This window comes from Ambystoma mexicanum, chromosome 11, assembly GCF_040938575.1.
Source record: "Ambystoma mexicanum isolate Mex_15411 chromosome 11, UKY_AmexF1_1, whole genome shotgun sequence".
Classification (NCBI taxonomy): domain Eukaryota; kingdom Metazoa; phylum Chordata; class Amphibia; order Caudata; family Ambystomatidae; genus Ambystoma; species Ambystoma mexicanum.
This window is the reverse complement of record NC_090934.1, coordinates 1,202,178,255-1,202,195,446: the sequence shown is the minus strand read 5'-3', so window position 1 is coordinate 1,202,195,446 and position 17,192 is coordinate 1,202,178,255. Positions and strand designations below refer to the sequence as shown.

Genomic DNA, 17,192 nt, shown 5'->3' with positions numbered 1-17,192 from the left:
TTTTCTTTTGTTGCTGCGTTAGAGTCCTGCTTCCTGTTGGTCTGATGTATTGGTCCTATCATTAAGTAACGTCACATTTGTTTCTTCTCTTCCAGGTCTTACTATTGCAGAATCCCGCAGCGCAACAATCAACAGGTCCTCCCTTGATGCCACCAACTTGCTAGCCAGCCTCACAGAATCCAATAGATCGAGCTATGACGTGATGTTTCTGCTGAGGGGATTCCCTACCCACGGACAGCTATCTGTGTCCAGTCGACCCATAGGAGAACATCGCCCTTATTTCCTTCAGTCGGATCTACAGAGTGGCAGTCTAGAATACGTACACAATGGCTCTGGTGCCGAGATGGATAGTTTCCAGTTTACAGCCTGGGTTTGGGCCACAGACCACTCTTTCAGCGGACCTCCGCAGGACGAGGGGACCATTGTCATCTCTGAGTCTTTCAACATTACCGTGATGGATGTGAATGAGCACTCACCCCAGCTTCTGACACAAACCCCCAGCCTGCAAACACGCCAAGGCTCAGCGGTGACACTTACCACGGATCACCTGAATGTGATCGACCTCGACAGCACCCCCGATGAGATTGAGTACACTATCCTCGAGGGACCGACCAATGGCTTCTTGGCGCACGCAGACAACAGGGCAGTGCCCATCCTCCAGTTCACCCAGGAAGACATCAGCAAAGGCCGGCTAATGTTCATCGTGACTGGAAGCAGGGTCTCAGATGCCTTCAACCTCAGCATCTCAGATGGATATCACATACCCATCCTCACCTCTCTGGAAGTTCAGGTCTTGCCCGCTATTCTGTCTGTGACAAATAAGAAACCAGTGGAGATGCGTCAGGACCAGAACCAGACAACTCTGACTCAAGATCATCTCTTAGCCATCTCAGACGGAGAAGAGCAGAACATTATTTACAGGATAACAAGAGCACCAGAGTTTGGACAGTTGATGGTCAACCACCAGGAGGTGCAAGAGTTCTCTCAAATTCAGGTCGACAAGGGGGAATTGTCCTTTGCCTTCAAAGATTTGTCATCCTCACGGGACGAGTTCTCATTTGTTGCAACGTCCGGGGGAGCCAATGCCCCAGGTGTTGTTTCTATTTCCGTTAAACCTGTGGTCCGCATTCAGCGTGGGATTGTATTGCCTAGAGGAACTACTGTCCTCATAGACACTGACATCTTGGATGCGAGTGAGCTGGCCAACAAGACCAACAGTGTCCCTACCTTCAAAGTGCTCAGAGCGCCCAAGAGCAGCCTGTTTGTGAAAGTCTTGGAGAGTGGAGAAACTCAACCAATGTCAGCAGACATCTTCACCCAAAGAGAACTGGAACAAGGGCTCATCGGTCTTGAGGTGCTTCAGGAATTGAGAGACGGGGTCCCCTTGCAGAGTGACAGCTTCCAACTGGAGCTGGCAGCCAAGGGCGTTCCCCCTGCCACTGCAACAGTGAAGTTTACGACCAGGATGTATGATCCAGCTGTAACCTACCATGCCAAACTGCTCCAATTCCCCCGGGCACCCGAGGCAAGCACCAGGCTATATGTTGAGCCTTTTGTAATGACAATAGCCCCTTGGAACCAGGTTTCAGAAGACAGTCTCATGGCCAACAGCACAGAGGCCAGCATTTCCACAACCATTCAGCAAAGTAAATCACCTACCAACACAGTGCCCATGCAAAGAACCTCATTTCTCAGCTTCATTGAAGCCAACATGTTCACCATCATCTTGCCTGTCTGCCTGATTATCCTCCTGTCTGCTCTGGGTCTCCTCCTGCTGTACTATCTCATCAGGAGGAACAAGACCGGGAAACATCATGTCCAGGGGACGTCGTTCAAGCCCAGCAATGGCACTACAGACCACGAGACCTTCAGGAAGACGGATCCAAACCAAGCTATTCCCCTAAGCACCATGAAGCCACTGGAGTCCAAAGGGCAGGAGTCATCGGCTTCCAGGCCAATGGAGACAGGTGGGCAGGCAGACCCTGAGCTGCTGCAATCCTGCAGGACATCAAACCCTGCCCTAAAAAACAGCCAGTACTGGGTCTAAGACCAGAGGCACACCCAGAAGACAAGACTACCCTTTCTGCAGTGGGACCTCCGCCATACAGGGCACTTCCAATGTCTGTCCCGTTATCCTCCACACTGCTGTCAGCAAAGACAGGGTCCAGTACCCACTTACCCCATGTCTCCCTTGGTGAAGGGAACATGCAACTGCTGCAAAACTCTTCCTCTCTCTCTCTCTCCAGTTTTTGTTTTTACTTGGGGGAGGCATGGGATCAACGAATGGATAACGAGTGGCAGCTGTAGTGCTATGAACTAAACACAGACAGTCCAAGGTTTAGCACATCCTGTTGTCAGTACTGGGTTTTTACCTACCGTGACCCAACTGAGATCAAGGGTCTCGTAAATTTAATATTAACACACGAGACTGCTGCAACCTATTCTTGTCCTACCCTGTCATGTATTCTCTAATGAAGAGAGAGGGCCGCGAATGCCTAGGAAGTCAATCATTTTGGTGTTCTGCAAAAATTAAGTGTGAAATCTTAAAATGAGTGTGCTGCAAAGAAGCTTTTCAAGAAAATAAGCACCAGGGCATGCAAATCAAGGGGTACATTGACCTGGGACGGTGCAGATGGTACGCAGCAGGTCAAAGCAATGTTCCTTGGGTCCTTGGCTTGCTGTATGCCAGTGACTGTGTACCACCAGATTATGCTGCACAGTGTTGGCATCGCAGTCTGTAAATGTGCCCAGGACCGGACATTCTTGCCATGGCCCTCTTGAGGCCCTCAACCCGAACACAGTAAATTAGTACAGTGAGCCGCCCAGAATTTCAGGTTCAAAATGTGACACTCTACCCAGATGCTCACATAGCTGATTGCAAACAATGGGACCCAACACGATGAAGGGTCTCGGAACTGGGATTGCAGGATAATGTTGTGATGTATTTATGGGAAGACAAGGGAGATATTATGATACATCTGCTGGCTGTGTGGTAGCCATTTATGTACAAGGCACGCATATTTCCAGATGGTCCCTAGCAACGTTGGGCGATCTTACACAAAGGTGTTGATCTTCAACCTACAGTATTTATTCCTTTCCGTCGAAGGTGGTCCAACGCACTCGATGGGCAACCAAGATGTATCAGTTCCATTGACGCAGGCCGATCAAACACTGATTCAACTTACATCATCGCTTTCAACCATATGTTCCCCATTGTACACACATGATGGTCAAACAGAAGCCTCCATGCTCGGCAAAGAGAAACATTTGTTTCCCTCACCGACACCACCTCAAGGGTTTAATGATGTAATATTGCGAAATGTCCATTACTTCAAACCACATGGCCTCCACGTTTACACATGCCCAGACGAGCAACACCCCGGAACACAGCATTGGTGTCCGCGCTCAACTACAGCAACCTGAGCATTGACTAGTATCCCAAGCACACTCACCGACAGCAGCATGAGCTCTTGCCAGGACTGCAACCACATTGGTTCCGATATAGACTGACATCTAGCCGAGCTCTTTACAAATCTGCTAGCACAAAGGTCCTAACACATACAACCACATTGATTACGACATCTACCACACTGGACGTATTACAACCACATTATTTACCACACTCACTGAAACTAGACTCTGCCCTTTCCAGTATGGCAACCACACAGGCTATGCATGTGTATAAACATCCAAAGTGGGTGCATGCACACTCGTCTGGAAGTGCAGCCCCTTAATGTGTCTCTTTAAGGACTTGCTCTCCACATGCACTGAGTTTAGTTCTAATGCTTCATGTTGGGAACCCAGCTCCCTCCCGCCATTTTGCAGCATCGCCTTGTCAGTGTCCTGCGAGTTTATGGCATTAGGCCCAGGGGCTATAGGACCCGTAGTCAGGAAAGTTGGGACCGTAGCTACCTCCCAAAAGGCTCTCCACTGTGTAGCCACCTTTCTTTCCACTCAACAGCAGTGACCAACCGACATAACCTCCCATACAACCTCTTTTTAAACCCAGTAGCATGGGTGTCCCACCTTGAATGGGGGGAGAGGCTCCTCCTCCTCTTTCCATTTTAGAGATTAATCCACGTGCCACGGCGACTGAACTAGACTTTCATGGTGGACAAAATGGACGCAAGCACCACCCATTGGTCCAGCTCGGCCATGAAGGCCTAACTGGTGGCATCCACAATCGTTGTTCAACGAGACTGCAGAATTCTGGGATAACGTTGGGGGCCCCTGCCTCACCTGAATACCCTGTCGCTCTGTACATATCCTGCTATGCTTTAGGCTTCCACAGACAACTAAGAGGGCCGAGATATGGCACTGCCCGGCCAGGCAGGAGCGCCACCAGGCAGCAAGCAAAAAACCACCTGCAGCACCCAATGCAATGCGGCCAATAGATTCATAGTCAAGCACATACATGTTCCTGGAAGGGCGAGGGACGCAGTCTGGCGGCTGTTGCAGTCGTGCACAATGGCGCCCACCACCAGCAGTATGGTACGAACCGCGCACTAACGTGAATCTGTGGCAATTTCAAATCCCCGGTATAAATCCGGTCAACATATATGTCTTATCACAGATGAGTGTTATTCCCAGGGTATTTTCTGCAATCATAGCGTGCAAGAGAGGATTGTGTGCGGGTCATTTTAATCCCACAAGTAAACTGCACAGGGTGGAGCACTTGCAACTGCACTTAGTGCTAAGGACTCCTCCATGCAATGTTTAACTTTGCCGTTTGCCATTTGTGAAAAAGTGTTAATGCCTCCAGCAATTAACAAATGAGGGAGGTATTTAAAACAGATTCCTAAGGAGTCCGCCTGCGTCTACCAGTTAGCAATTTGATCCAGATTCAATAGTAATCCATTCCATTTCTGCCAGCATGAAAACACATGCTGGTGGTTCTGCAGTCGCATAGGTCAGGTTCGGGCTGGGAGGGGAAATCCGCCCGCTCGACTGCCACTGACACATTAAAGACCATCTCATGTATCAGTAAAACTGCCAGGAAAACTGGCACTTAAACTGTACTGGCACTTTTACAGTCATTATTACTGAACCGGAGAACCCACAAAAAATAGATCTATGTAGTCATTGTGCCGCTGAAAATGTCTACAAAAAAAAGCTGAATACAAAAACAGCGAGGGGCATTGATCCCAAAAATCGCTTTTGCCCGCCTCCCCTTTTCCGCTACTTACCTTTCGCTGCCGCGCTTCTGCGTGTGCTGCCCACTCCCCTTTATCTGTGCATTGTCAGTGCCCTTCCATTAACGTGGGTCGGAGCTGGCGCAGCAGGGTCCTTTTTTATTTTGTTATTTTAATTTTTTTTACTTTATCGTGCCCTCCTATCCATGTATTGGAAGCGGCGGGGAACACCCCAGCAACACCTGAGCCCATTACACTGAACAAGGGTAGCGGGGGAAACGCCCGCAACCTCCGCTCCTCTTATTCAGTGTAATGGGATTCAGGGTTTTCTTTTCGCCGAATGTGCAGTAAACGCGCTTCCGGCATTTTTTTTATGGCCCGATAACCACAAAATGACCACCATTGACAGTTGTGGGCAACTGATGAAAAGCAGGACATCATTGACACAGAGGAACCCCCATCCCCCAACATCTAAATATCCCCCAAGAACAAAGACATACATGCAACCTGAAGCAACTATTTGATCTGAATGACGGACTGCATGTGCGCTTTATAAATGTAAAAATTAAGAAATAAATAGACTCAAGGACGATATGAATGAGACATGGCCTAGTGAGATATTTTCTTGTCCTGCCTCTGTCTTCCCTACCTTGCCTTGTCGCGCCTAGAAACCCTTGTGTACAGGCGCGTTATAAATGATTCTTCATATGATATCATATCAACAATGTAAGAAGCAATGAAGTTAAAATAGGGCCCTACTCTCTTGTTTCCCTGAGTAGTGAAACGGGCTGATCTCACATGGCCATAACTTAGTTACAAATAATTTAAAGCAGCCGCAAGGTGAAAAGGGGGGTAAGGGGCAAGGAGGAAGGTTACACCAAAACACTGGCAACGGACACCAGTGACAGGTCAAGAGAGTGATGAAGCAAGGAAGGAGCAGGTGTTTGAAGGGGAGGGGGCAACAGCAAGCAGAGTTTATTGGGATTAACAAGGGGGGGCGTTAGAATAAACTACGTTTGGTTTTTGACTCATCACACAGCTTTGTATATAGTCAAGAGCAAGACTCTTCTTTTCCTCTGCATGGACAGAAGGTGAAGTCATCACCACAATGGGTGCTCCAGTAACCCCCCACAGTTCAAGACAGTGCAGGGCGCTATGTAGCACACATTTTCCGTTGAAAGGTGCAGGAGACACACTGGCAGTGAGACAGACCATCAGCAAAGCCTGGTGTGTCTGAAACATGTCATCGTAGCTACCATACTTTCCTTTCGAGACACAAGTTCAACAGGACTGTAGTCCCACAACCTCAATTTACAACATTAGAAATTCGGTAATGACTCATCTGTTGACCAATTCATATAGCACTGCCCTGAGCAGCAGCCTTTCACTTGCCCCGCTAGTCTCAAACGTACTGCTCTAAGCTGAGTTCTCGCCATTGCTGTGACCAAGTCTTGCCATCATTCATCTCCTCACCTCTGAGCCCTACCACAATATCACAGCCTGAAAGACCTTATGCTCACTGACCCCGCATATGAACATGGATATTCTCTTGTGGGTCCTAGACTCCCTGAGAGCCTTCTCCACAGATGCAGCCACATGAATGTCACACTTATTGTCTTCAAGCCAAACACCTGCATCCGCTGCAGCCTCATGGATTCCACACTCACTGCCATCAAACGAAGCACTGCCGATCACTGCAACCGCACGCGTGCCATACTCACCACCACAAAGCTAAGCACAGCGGTTTCTGCAGCCTCACAGCTTCCACATTCACTGTCGTAAAGCGAAGCAGAGCCGATGCTGCATCCTCATTGGTTCCACCATTCTTGTCTAAACGCTAAGCCCCGCTGAGGCGGCAACATCATGGATTTCACACTCACTGCCCTATGTCTAGGGACTGCTATTGTTGCCACCTCCTATGTTCAACACTCAATGCTTTGAAGCCAAGCATTGCTGATTAGAGCAAACTCGTAGGTGCTACACACACACTGCCTTAAAGCCAAACAATACCTATTGCTTCAGGCCCGGGCGACCTGGGCGGTTGCCTAGGGTGCCACATTAGCCTCCTGCCATGCCAGTTGCAGGAGTCTTTCAAGGGCTTCCCCAAGCTGGGGTGGTGGGTAAACATGCCCTATTAAAAGGAAATGCACCCCAATCGAGACCGGGGCACATTTCCTTTCAATAGGGTGCTGATGCTAAACCAGCATCAGCGCCCTATTGCCCTATTGAAGTGATTAACCCCCCGCTCCAGCACGGAAGCTGGAGTTAATCACTTCAATAGGGCACAGATGCTAAGCCAGCAATGTGTCAGCCTTTGGAAGGTTGCCTCATGCTGCTTTAGCATTGGCGCCCTAGTTAAGCGAATAACTCTCCACTCCAGCAAGGGAGCGGTGAGTTCAGCACTTTAATAGGGCTAGGCGCCCAATCCAGTGCCACTCCTCCCCGTTCCTTAACCAGGGAAATGCAGGGGTCGGGGGGAAGTGGCCCCACATTGTTTTGGGCTACAGGAGCTAAGGCCGGCCCTCACTCCCATTCTCACTGACCTTAATCTGAGTGGTTCCTATTGTTGGAATCTCATGAGTACCACAAGCACTTAACATTGCTGCAAACTCATGGGCTGCATGCAGACCTCAGGCTAATCAATATGGTTTGTCCGCTTTTAATTGTTAACAAGAAATTATTCCTGGAGTTCGGCCAGCAGCTGCACCAATCATGGACTCCTGAAGCATAGCATGCATCTGTGTTGGCACTGCATTGTGTCAGAAATGGCACCTGTCCACAAATGCCATACTCCTAAACACATGCGTTACCACTCTATGCAATGACCTGGACCCTCCCTTTTGTGTGTTCTGTCAATGGTAACGTAGACTTTGTAGTACTGTGGTCTTTCTTCTGTGTATATACTGAAGCTATTCTAGAGAGACCACCCACGCAGATCCAAGTGACTGGGGACATGCTCCAGTCCCCTTCCGCAACCCCTTTCCTCAGGCCCTTATTGACCGTAGCACTGTTTTGCACCTGGGATCATCATGTGGGGGGAACTGAGAGTGTCTGCCATTGGCACGGCTGTATTCCTTATGTGCCAAGCATGTTCCTCCATGTTGCACATCCTAATGCATGTAACTCAGAGCTAGCTAATGGTAATGCATGATTGACACACATCTGTTTCCCGTTCCTGCTTTCTCGAGAGGATCATGAAACTGATGCCAGTGAGCTATATCTGCATAGCTCCTTCGATGAACTAAAGCAGCGTCTTCTCTCCTCTGGTTGAGCCGGCAGGAGGATCGTCAGGCTTCTTACTTTTCTTTCCCTGCTGTGATTACCCCCTCCAATAACTAATTGTCCTTGCAAATCGGATGTTTTGGTCTATTAGACCTAAAACATTTGACTTAATCACATTCGATCAAATTTGTTTGACATTTCGTTCGGTCTGAAGTGAGGGGGAGACCCTCTGCAAACCCCCCACCTCCTCTCAACCTAATGTATACCCTTACCCACCCACATATATATATATTTAATTACATTTGACCGAAAAAAGGTCAAAACAATTCTATGAAATGTTTTAGGTGAAATGTTTTTAGGTCAATTATGCTAATCCCAATCAGATTACTCGTTTGTGAACAAACTAGAAAACGTGGAGGTTAACATTTGCCTTTGGGACTATTAGGTTCCCCTGCACCCCCATCTTGCGCAGTCTTTCCCCCCAATTCCTTGAAGCATTGTGTTAGCCTCGAAGCAACGGTACAACAACATCACACCATCAACGCAGCTTTGCAATACTGTATTGTGCCATTTACCACAAAGACGAGTACAACCAATGGCACGACTCATCTGCAGCGCTATTCTCGTGCGGGACTGGCAAAGGAGGATCCATACGTGATACCTACACCTTGTGTTTGAGTTGTACACGCAAGTTCAAGAGGAACAACTCCCAAACAAAATTGAGGATCAGAACATGGCCACCAGCAATCACAGGGAAAACACCTATTTCAAAAACAGGTACCCAGTCTGTTCTATCACATCACAGTACCTTTCGGGATTTGTGCTGATCTTTAGGACTTTCATGGTAACCAAGTCTCAGGTTAAATTTGCGTATGGATCCTAAAAGGGGATATGAACACTGCAAAACACTGTTGCATGTCTGGCGGTCTTCCCTTTGCTCTTCTGCTCCCAGTCTGGATTCCTTGACTAACCTGCTCCATTAGCTATGTAGTGCTTTCTAAATATGTTGAAGGGGTCAGTTTTGCAACCGAGTTGCTTTCAGGATTGTCGATTATTAGCACAGGGTTATTAAGCTTTGGAGCCTGATATAGTCAACGGCAAATCTGATAAGTGTTATGAAAACTGATGCTCTGTTAGCTGGCTCAGATATGCAGGTCTTCCCCAACAAAATGTAACCGGCCCTTTGTGTATATGGAGCTTAACATTTATGGTTGACCTGTTCGAAAGCTCTCCCAATTTTTGGCAGATAAGTGAACTAAGGTACAGGGAGATGCATTTATTTTCCAAATGTAAGAGAACTTAATCAAATGGAGACAGGGGAATGAGAATTCAAGTCCCTTTGTTCCACATTCAGCAACCTAGCTGCCAGAGCGCAACGTCTCACTCAGGCATGGACAATTCTCAGGGGAGTTCAAGGAATCCAGACTGGGTCAAGGAAACGCAAAATTCTGACATCATGAACAGTTTGTTTTGAACATGTATGTCCCCTTAGTGGTTAGACCTTGCTTATAGGGTAGACTCGCTGGAGCGAGCACATCATTGGGCGATGCTTAGTCTTTAAGCCTGCTCCGTCACGTCACTCTGTGCACTATTCTATCTGCTCTGCCACTATCAGGGCAGAGGATTTCTCAGCTAGGTCTCTGGGGGGTTTCAGCCCCTGGAAAATTAGCTATGGCATTGTAAGTGTTTGTACTGCTCTTTTCTGTCTTTGTCTGCCTCCCATGTACAATACCTTTGGATAATTTATAATAAAAGAGCTTTTGGAAACTCCCCTTGATTGCCTTGCGTTACTCGTTGCCCCTCTGTATTTAGCTAGAAGTGCCTTCGGACGCTATTGGTCTGGCCAATGAAGCTCAAGCGCCAGGCTCAGGCTCACATCTTCCGACAAAACCATAATTCAGCCTTGTATTGAATTGTGAATCCCTCATCCAGCCTTTGGGATGAAGCCCTGGTTAGATACCATGGACAAATGATGGCACGTCCTGTAAAACAATGGTTACGCAGGTGAGGATCTAGAAGCCTAACACTCAATGAAGTAGGAATTACACTGAAAAGCACAGGGTGGAGTTGATGTGAGGATTTAAGGCCAGTGATGGTCTGAGCAGCACTGGGGCCATGGAGGCAGGAAGGAAGAAAGAATCGGTGGCATTCATAGCTGGGCTGTGAGGCAAGTCCTCGGCCGTGGGCTGATGAGCGCCAAACATGCTTGTTGTTGCTATGATTCAATGCGTGGTAGGCTTGTCCGCTATTAAAACACTGAACATCTGGAACACACTGTCAGGAATGGTTAGCGCTTCTATCATCTAATGGTTTCGTGTGGATGCCATTTTGCTAATCCAGTGGTTATAAGCTGTGCTAGAATACAGACGTTACAGCAGTAAAAACCAAGTGCTGCTGGAGGGATCAACGTGTTTCAGTAATGCCTCTTCAGGAGGCTTCAATGAGTTCCCTTTTTTGTTTTTCATAACTTGCTCAGATGTGTCCCCACCCTGGGGAGGCTGTTGACATCGTGACCTTCAAGGACAGCCTGGATCTCGGAATGGGAGCCCCTTGTTGATGTTTGTGTTCCGGCAACATCAACAAAGTTGCTCCCAGAATTCTGGTTCCAGCTGTACGCCATCTTCCCAATGCCGCTCAGCCTGGACTTGTAGCATGTTGAGATGTTTTTGCAATGGGTGCATGTGCAACTAGCAATGAGTTATCAGGTTAATGCAAGAGGACATCATCCCCAAAAGGATGAGTAGATGATAAGAAGGAGCCAGAGGGCACACCCACACTGGATACAAGTGCCACTGGTTTACTCAAGATGTGTGCAGGGGAGGAATACCTACCGGGAGGGTGGAGCAAAAAGAGTTGAGTTCAAAGATTATAAACTGTGTCAGGACAGGTCCCAAAATGTGATGAAACCTCTGCTCTGGGAGAATCAATAGTCCTGAGTCCAAAGGTCCAGGCTCTGTTATAAAAATCAAGGGTCCTGAGGGTGTAAACCCAGGTTAATATACAACAGAGTCACTCCAATCCCAGGATGTTATAATGTCCATGCTCACTTCTTGTAATCTAGTTGTGTCAAGCTCTCTGTGACCCTGGTTGTAGTTCGATGTCTGGGTCTTGGCCGCATCACCTCCTGGGAGGGAGAGATGGCCTGAAGTGGTCACTGAAACCTCCCATGGTGGGTCTGGAATGGGCAGGTGCTTAGTTCCCCTTCCTGAGCTAGGGGTGTCCTAGGCTTTGCTAGCACAATTATGTCAACTTGGGGAGCCCACCCCAACGCCACCAGGGTTACACTGGATTGGACCTTCTCACCCCCTCCTTGGATACTGGCTCTAGGACATTGGGTAGTGCTGATGGCCTGCTTTCTGCTACCGTAGTCTCAGCCCCACCCTGTCTTTCCGGTCTTGCTGGTCCAGGGGATATAGTGCCCTACTCTCTCTGCCAAATACTTTAAAACCCTTAAGAGGATACAGCACCCCTGATCCACTTCTGCATCCTTTCTCTAACTCTCTGTCTCGCTCCTGCCAGCTTCTGGCTCGAGGTCCTAAACAGGCACCCTACCTTACCCTGCCTTTTCCATTTCAGTCCTCGAGTTGACCCCCTCTTGTCCCTGGATTGGCCTTTTGGTGACTGTCCTGGTGTGTGCATTCCAGTTCTTGCCTGTCTCTCTCTTCTCTCACTCCTGCGCCGCCTCCTCTTTCTACTCCTCCTCCTTCTGCTCACCTCACACGCTCTTCACATCGGAAACCTGTGCTCTCCCTCACAAAGCTAGCAAAGACTTGCTGCCTTGTATGATGCTGGTAATAGGGTGAGTGTAAATGCTCTGATCTGGGGTCCTGTTTGTTCCTGAGCTTCTCTACTCTTGAGTGGCCCTGGATCTACCACCCACCTCTTCCCCTTGTTGGCAGACACCCCCCTCTTCATCTCCAGAGGGGTGTAGTTTTGTTTATTTGAAAACTTGCCGTTGCTGGGTCTGCCATTTTAGAATCAGGCAAGGGAAATTGTCAGCATCGTGCCGATAGTCTGCCTATCTGAGTTATTGGTAATAGGATCTCCTCTTTTTGCTTGTTCGCAGGGAAAGGAAATCTGCGGTTCATGGTCATGAACTAACCACGAGTGTCTGATTTCTGTCAGTGCTACATGTTTTTCTCAGGGGACCATTCCAATGTACATGTCAGGCTTTTTCCTTGAGAGTATGTTGCCCTGGGACTCTTATTATATACTTGCTCCCTCAAATCTAGGGAAGGTCAAGTGGCATGTTTCTGTCTCTCATCTGCTGCCTGTTTGTGAGTGTGTGACACTTTTTAAGCTGGCTGTGAATTGTCTTCCATTCATCTGTAGGAGGCACATATGCCCTTGATCTTTCATGCCATCGTTAGGAGGACCAGAGGATCTCGGGGAAATCCACCTTTACCACCTCCAGGGTTTACATCACGGAGCAAGTGGCTCCCCCTGGGACCTTGAGTTCTCCATTCTCCCTTTCTACTATGGCCTTATTGACTTAGTCACAAACCCCACCTGGTAACAGGACATTTTAAATAACTTGCGTATCCTAGTCAACAGAGTACTCCGCCTTTCTTTGGAGCATCGCACTAAGGGGATTGAGTAGTTCAAGGATGCCCCTAAAAAGTAGTTCTGCTTGGTTGGATGAAGGTCGAACTTGGCACATATCATAGTGAACCGCAGAGAGGCAAGCAGCAGCAGAGTGGTGTTGTTCCACTGGCAAGCATATGGTGTTTGCCATTTGTAGCCATCGGTTGAATTACTGATAGACCATTATGCCTTGCCTACAAAGGAGAGTAGCTGCCAGAGCCAGGCTTTTTCCGACCCTTAGGGCTCGTCAGTGAATGAACGGAACCCCATGAACATAAAATCCTGCTGGCCAATGGTAAATCACAGAAAACGTGGGCGGCTGACATTGATAGGAATGTGGACATAGGCATCCTCCAGATCTATGTTAGCAAGACAATCCTGCACAGTGTGGCACAGAAGATGGCACTAATGGGTGGGCATCTGGAAAAACCTGCATAGGCATAAAAGGTTGAGAATAGGCCTTCATTGTGGATCTTGATTGCACACTAAGAACGAATGGGACTGGAGACCCCCTACACCCACGGTTGGTGAGGGACCACCTGTATTGTACACTTCTTGAGAAGCATTCATACTTTCTTTTCCAAGCGAGACAATGCATGGGCATGTGCCTTGAAGGGGGCATCTGTACAGTCAGTCTAATAATCACATTCTACAGCACTCCTTCCACTTCCAACAGTCAGGATATAGGGGTCAACAGATGTTGAAAGCTGGGGGGTACACAAATACCTGTGTATTTTATCACAACCACCTTCCTTGTTAACTGGGGACAAGAGCCAAGACATCACAAGGTCCAGTTATGACCCTCCCAGACACACCCAGACCAAACTGCATCCTTTGATGTGTTCTTTCTTCTCCAGTACCATGCACCGATGGAGAATATTTTAAGGTCTCAACCATTCTGGTACCCCCTGGCCAATTGGTAACTGTGGCAATACTGGTCATACATTGGTTTTTATCATCAAATCCAGATAAACCATGAAGACAAAATGGCATGCTAGATTTTGTGAATCTGTGGAACACAGAGGGTACCACAGAAGATATGGGAAAGCTGTAGAATATACACTTGATTCCTGTAGTTGGGAGATTCCTAGGAAGCGGCAGTGAGCCATTCCTCAGAAAACAAGAAATGCATCATCCTCATGAGGACGGGGACCTGAGTATAAAAGAAGAGAACAACAAAAGGGGAAACCGCTTGAGTTCAAAGTCTGACCTTTGCATGTTACACTGGCTCATGCACCTAAAAGAGTAGAGACCACAGTGGAGGCAGGAAGAGGCCACCAGAGTGTCCCAGTGATGCCTCCGGAACAGGATAAATTACGGTCCCAGAGGAACCTGAGGGATCTATAGTTCTAGAGGTAGCCTTAAACCTGGGGAGTGTCCCACCAGGAGACTAAATCCAGCCCAGAGAAGCCATTGATGATGCAGCACTAGAGAAACCCTGAGTGCCATAGGCTAATTAGAGAACCAAAAAACTCTTATTGACATAATTAGAGAGGAGATAGAGAACAGATGGCAAACCAATGGAAATCAAAATCTCTTGAAACCTAACCCAACCAAGGAGGAAGTTAATGAGAAGAGGGTGGACAGCAGAGATCTTGTGGATCCCACAATACCTGGGATGTGAATATAGAGAGAGGAGAGACTGATGAAGATCAAGATCTCTTGGATCCAAACCAATCCCAGGTTAGAGTGTACATCCTCCATCAGCATGGAGAACACAAATCCCTGCCACCCTAGAGGCTACCAAGTTCAAACCTACGATCATGGCTGAGACAGAACCCCCTTTCCATTCCAACCACTGTCAAATGAAAGAAGATATTGATCGAGAGCCGATAAGTACGATTAATTATTGTTACCCTCCTTACCCAAAACCTGACACATCCAGATTTTGAAAAGGTTTGGGTAGAGAAACCAAACCTACTGACAGACACCCAAGGGGAAGACACAGCCCTGACAGGCTTCACTAGTAAAGATCATTCCCACGGTCACTTGACTTCAAACCGATGGAATTCAAGCGTGTGCCGCCAGCTGGACAAATCTATGCCTACATAGAAGACAAGCTCTATTTTGACCCTAAAATGAGGACCAGCTCATCTTGTATGGCAACTATGCTGACAGTAATCCTGGACACTATTTACTCACTGTTAACATTTTCCACGGCAATGCTCTGGCACTACTGGATTCTGGAAGGTGAAGGAACACCATTAGGGCAGAGAGTGTTCCACCTCACCTACATCAAACCCAGATGGAGACGATGATTCTTTGCATACATGGGGCTCAGGAGAAGTATTACATTATCCAAATATCTGCCCAACAAGAACATGAGGTCCGACAATGCAGCAGTGTTCCCCATTCTACTGGAAGCACTACACATAGGCACAGACCTGTCCAGATGTGGCCTATCGATTAACCTTGCGAGAAAGATCACTCGAAAGACGAGGTAAAGGGGGACATGTAAATACAGAGGAGCAATGCCTGTAGGCAAGTGAATCATGTTGCCTTATTATTATCTGGGGGTCAAAAGATAAGGGATAGTTTGCCAAAAAAGGGTATATGACGAAATCAGCAACCTCACCCCTTCCCAAAGCCCCCCCTTCCTCTCCCCATAGTCAAAACCTGGGAGTAAGTGAACGTAACAAGCTTGGTGATCCACAAATCCCTTTACATTTCACCAGGGCCCTCTACCATGCTATGAAGGGAACAAGAGTCAAGACATCCCAGGATCGAGTCAGGACTCACCCACAAACCTATTAGACCACAGGACAAGCCCCACCCTCTCCAATGGGTCCACTTTCCCTGTTCCCTGATCACAGGAGTCAAGACAACCTAAGACCCAGGGAGACTCCAGGAGACCCACGTCCCTGAACGCCAACTCCTCATTAGCAGTACTGGAATGTTTGTTTATTTTATTTATATCGTGCACCTGACCCGAAGGTAACTGGGCGCTAGTAAGACAGTAATGGTTACATGGCATAGTATAGACAATGATATACATGAGAGATACAGTTTATACAGTCAGGGGAAAATTACAATGGGGGATATATACATATTATACATATTATACAGTCATAACATTGGGTCATAACAATAGTACAAGGCGAAATATGTACACATTATGCAGTTCCAGCATTGGGTCAGTGATACCAAATGGCTGTGCTGTTTAAGTTTTATTGAGTATCCATGTGATAACATGGTTTCTGAAATTGTCAAAAGCTTGAATAGATTGAATGTTCTGAGGGAGAGTTTTCCATAGCTGGGTGGCTAGTACCGGGAAGCTAGTGCCACTGACTCTTTTTAGTATATCTAGGCACTGCCAGACATGGTATGTTAGAGGATCTGGTGATTCTATTATACACTTTCCATGTGAACTTGTCTGTGAGATAGGGAGGGGCTTGAAGGTGAAGTGCTTTGTGAGTGAGGCAGATAGTTTTTAGGGCAATTATTTTTCGTGTATAGATAGCCAGTTGTGTTGCTTTCTAGTTTCTGAAATGTGCTCTCTTTTGGAGAAATTTAACGTTGCTCTAAGTGCATTGTTTTGCATGATCTGCAATTTGTTTAAGATGGTTTTATTGGCACCTAGGTGGAGACTTTTACAGTAATCCAATTTAGATTGAATGAGCACTCTCGCCAGTGTGAGGCAACTGGTGGGTGATAGCAAAGGTCTACAGGCTCTGATCAACTTGCCGGTATAGGCTGTGGCAGAGGAGGTCATGTTTACCTGTTTAGTTAAATTGGACTGGGCATCGAGGTAAAAACCTGATGTTTTGACATGTTTGGCTACAGGTATAGTGTTCCCATCGATAAGGATGCTTGTATAGTGAGGACTTAGTTTGAGAAGGTTGCTGGGTGAACCGACTAGAAGTAACTCTATCCTGTCATCATTCAGGCAGAGGCCATGTGTGGCCATCCATGCCTGAATGATGATGTAGACTTCATTAATCCGAGCAACGTCTTTATCATAGGTTCCTGTTAAGGGTAGGAGTATCTGGGTGTCATCTACATAGTTTATGTAGGTGACACCCAGACGGTCTAGTTTGTCAAATAGTGGCTTTGTAAAAATGTTGTACAAAGTGGGTGAGACACAGGATCCTTGTGGGACTCCGCAGGTGATGGGGATCGGATCAGCAGCTGCGGAAGGTGAAAACATGCGCATTGTTCTATTTGCGAGGAACGATTGGATCCAAGAGACGGCAGAGCTGGAGAAATGAGCTGCTGATGATAGGTAGTCACAAAGTATTGTATGGTCCACCAGAT

The 17,192-nt window shown here is 47.5% G+C and overlaps 1 protein-coding gene across 1 annotated transcript in view; it reads left to right on the top strand.

Moving 5' to 3' along the window:
- Positions 1-10,126, top strand: part of CSPG4 (chondroitin sulfate proteoglycan 4) — a 372,985-nt gene extending 362,859 nt beyond the window's left edge. The window contains exon 10 of the mRNA XM_069624563.1: positions 96-10,126. Within this exon, the coding sequence (XP_069480664.1) occupies positions 96-2,047 (1,952 nt within the window). The 3' untranslated portion in view covers positions 2,048-10,126. The remainder of the gene's footprint in view (positions 1-95) is intronic.
- Positions 10,127-17,192: the final 7,066 nt, after the last annotated feature.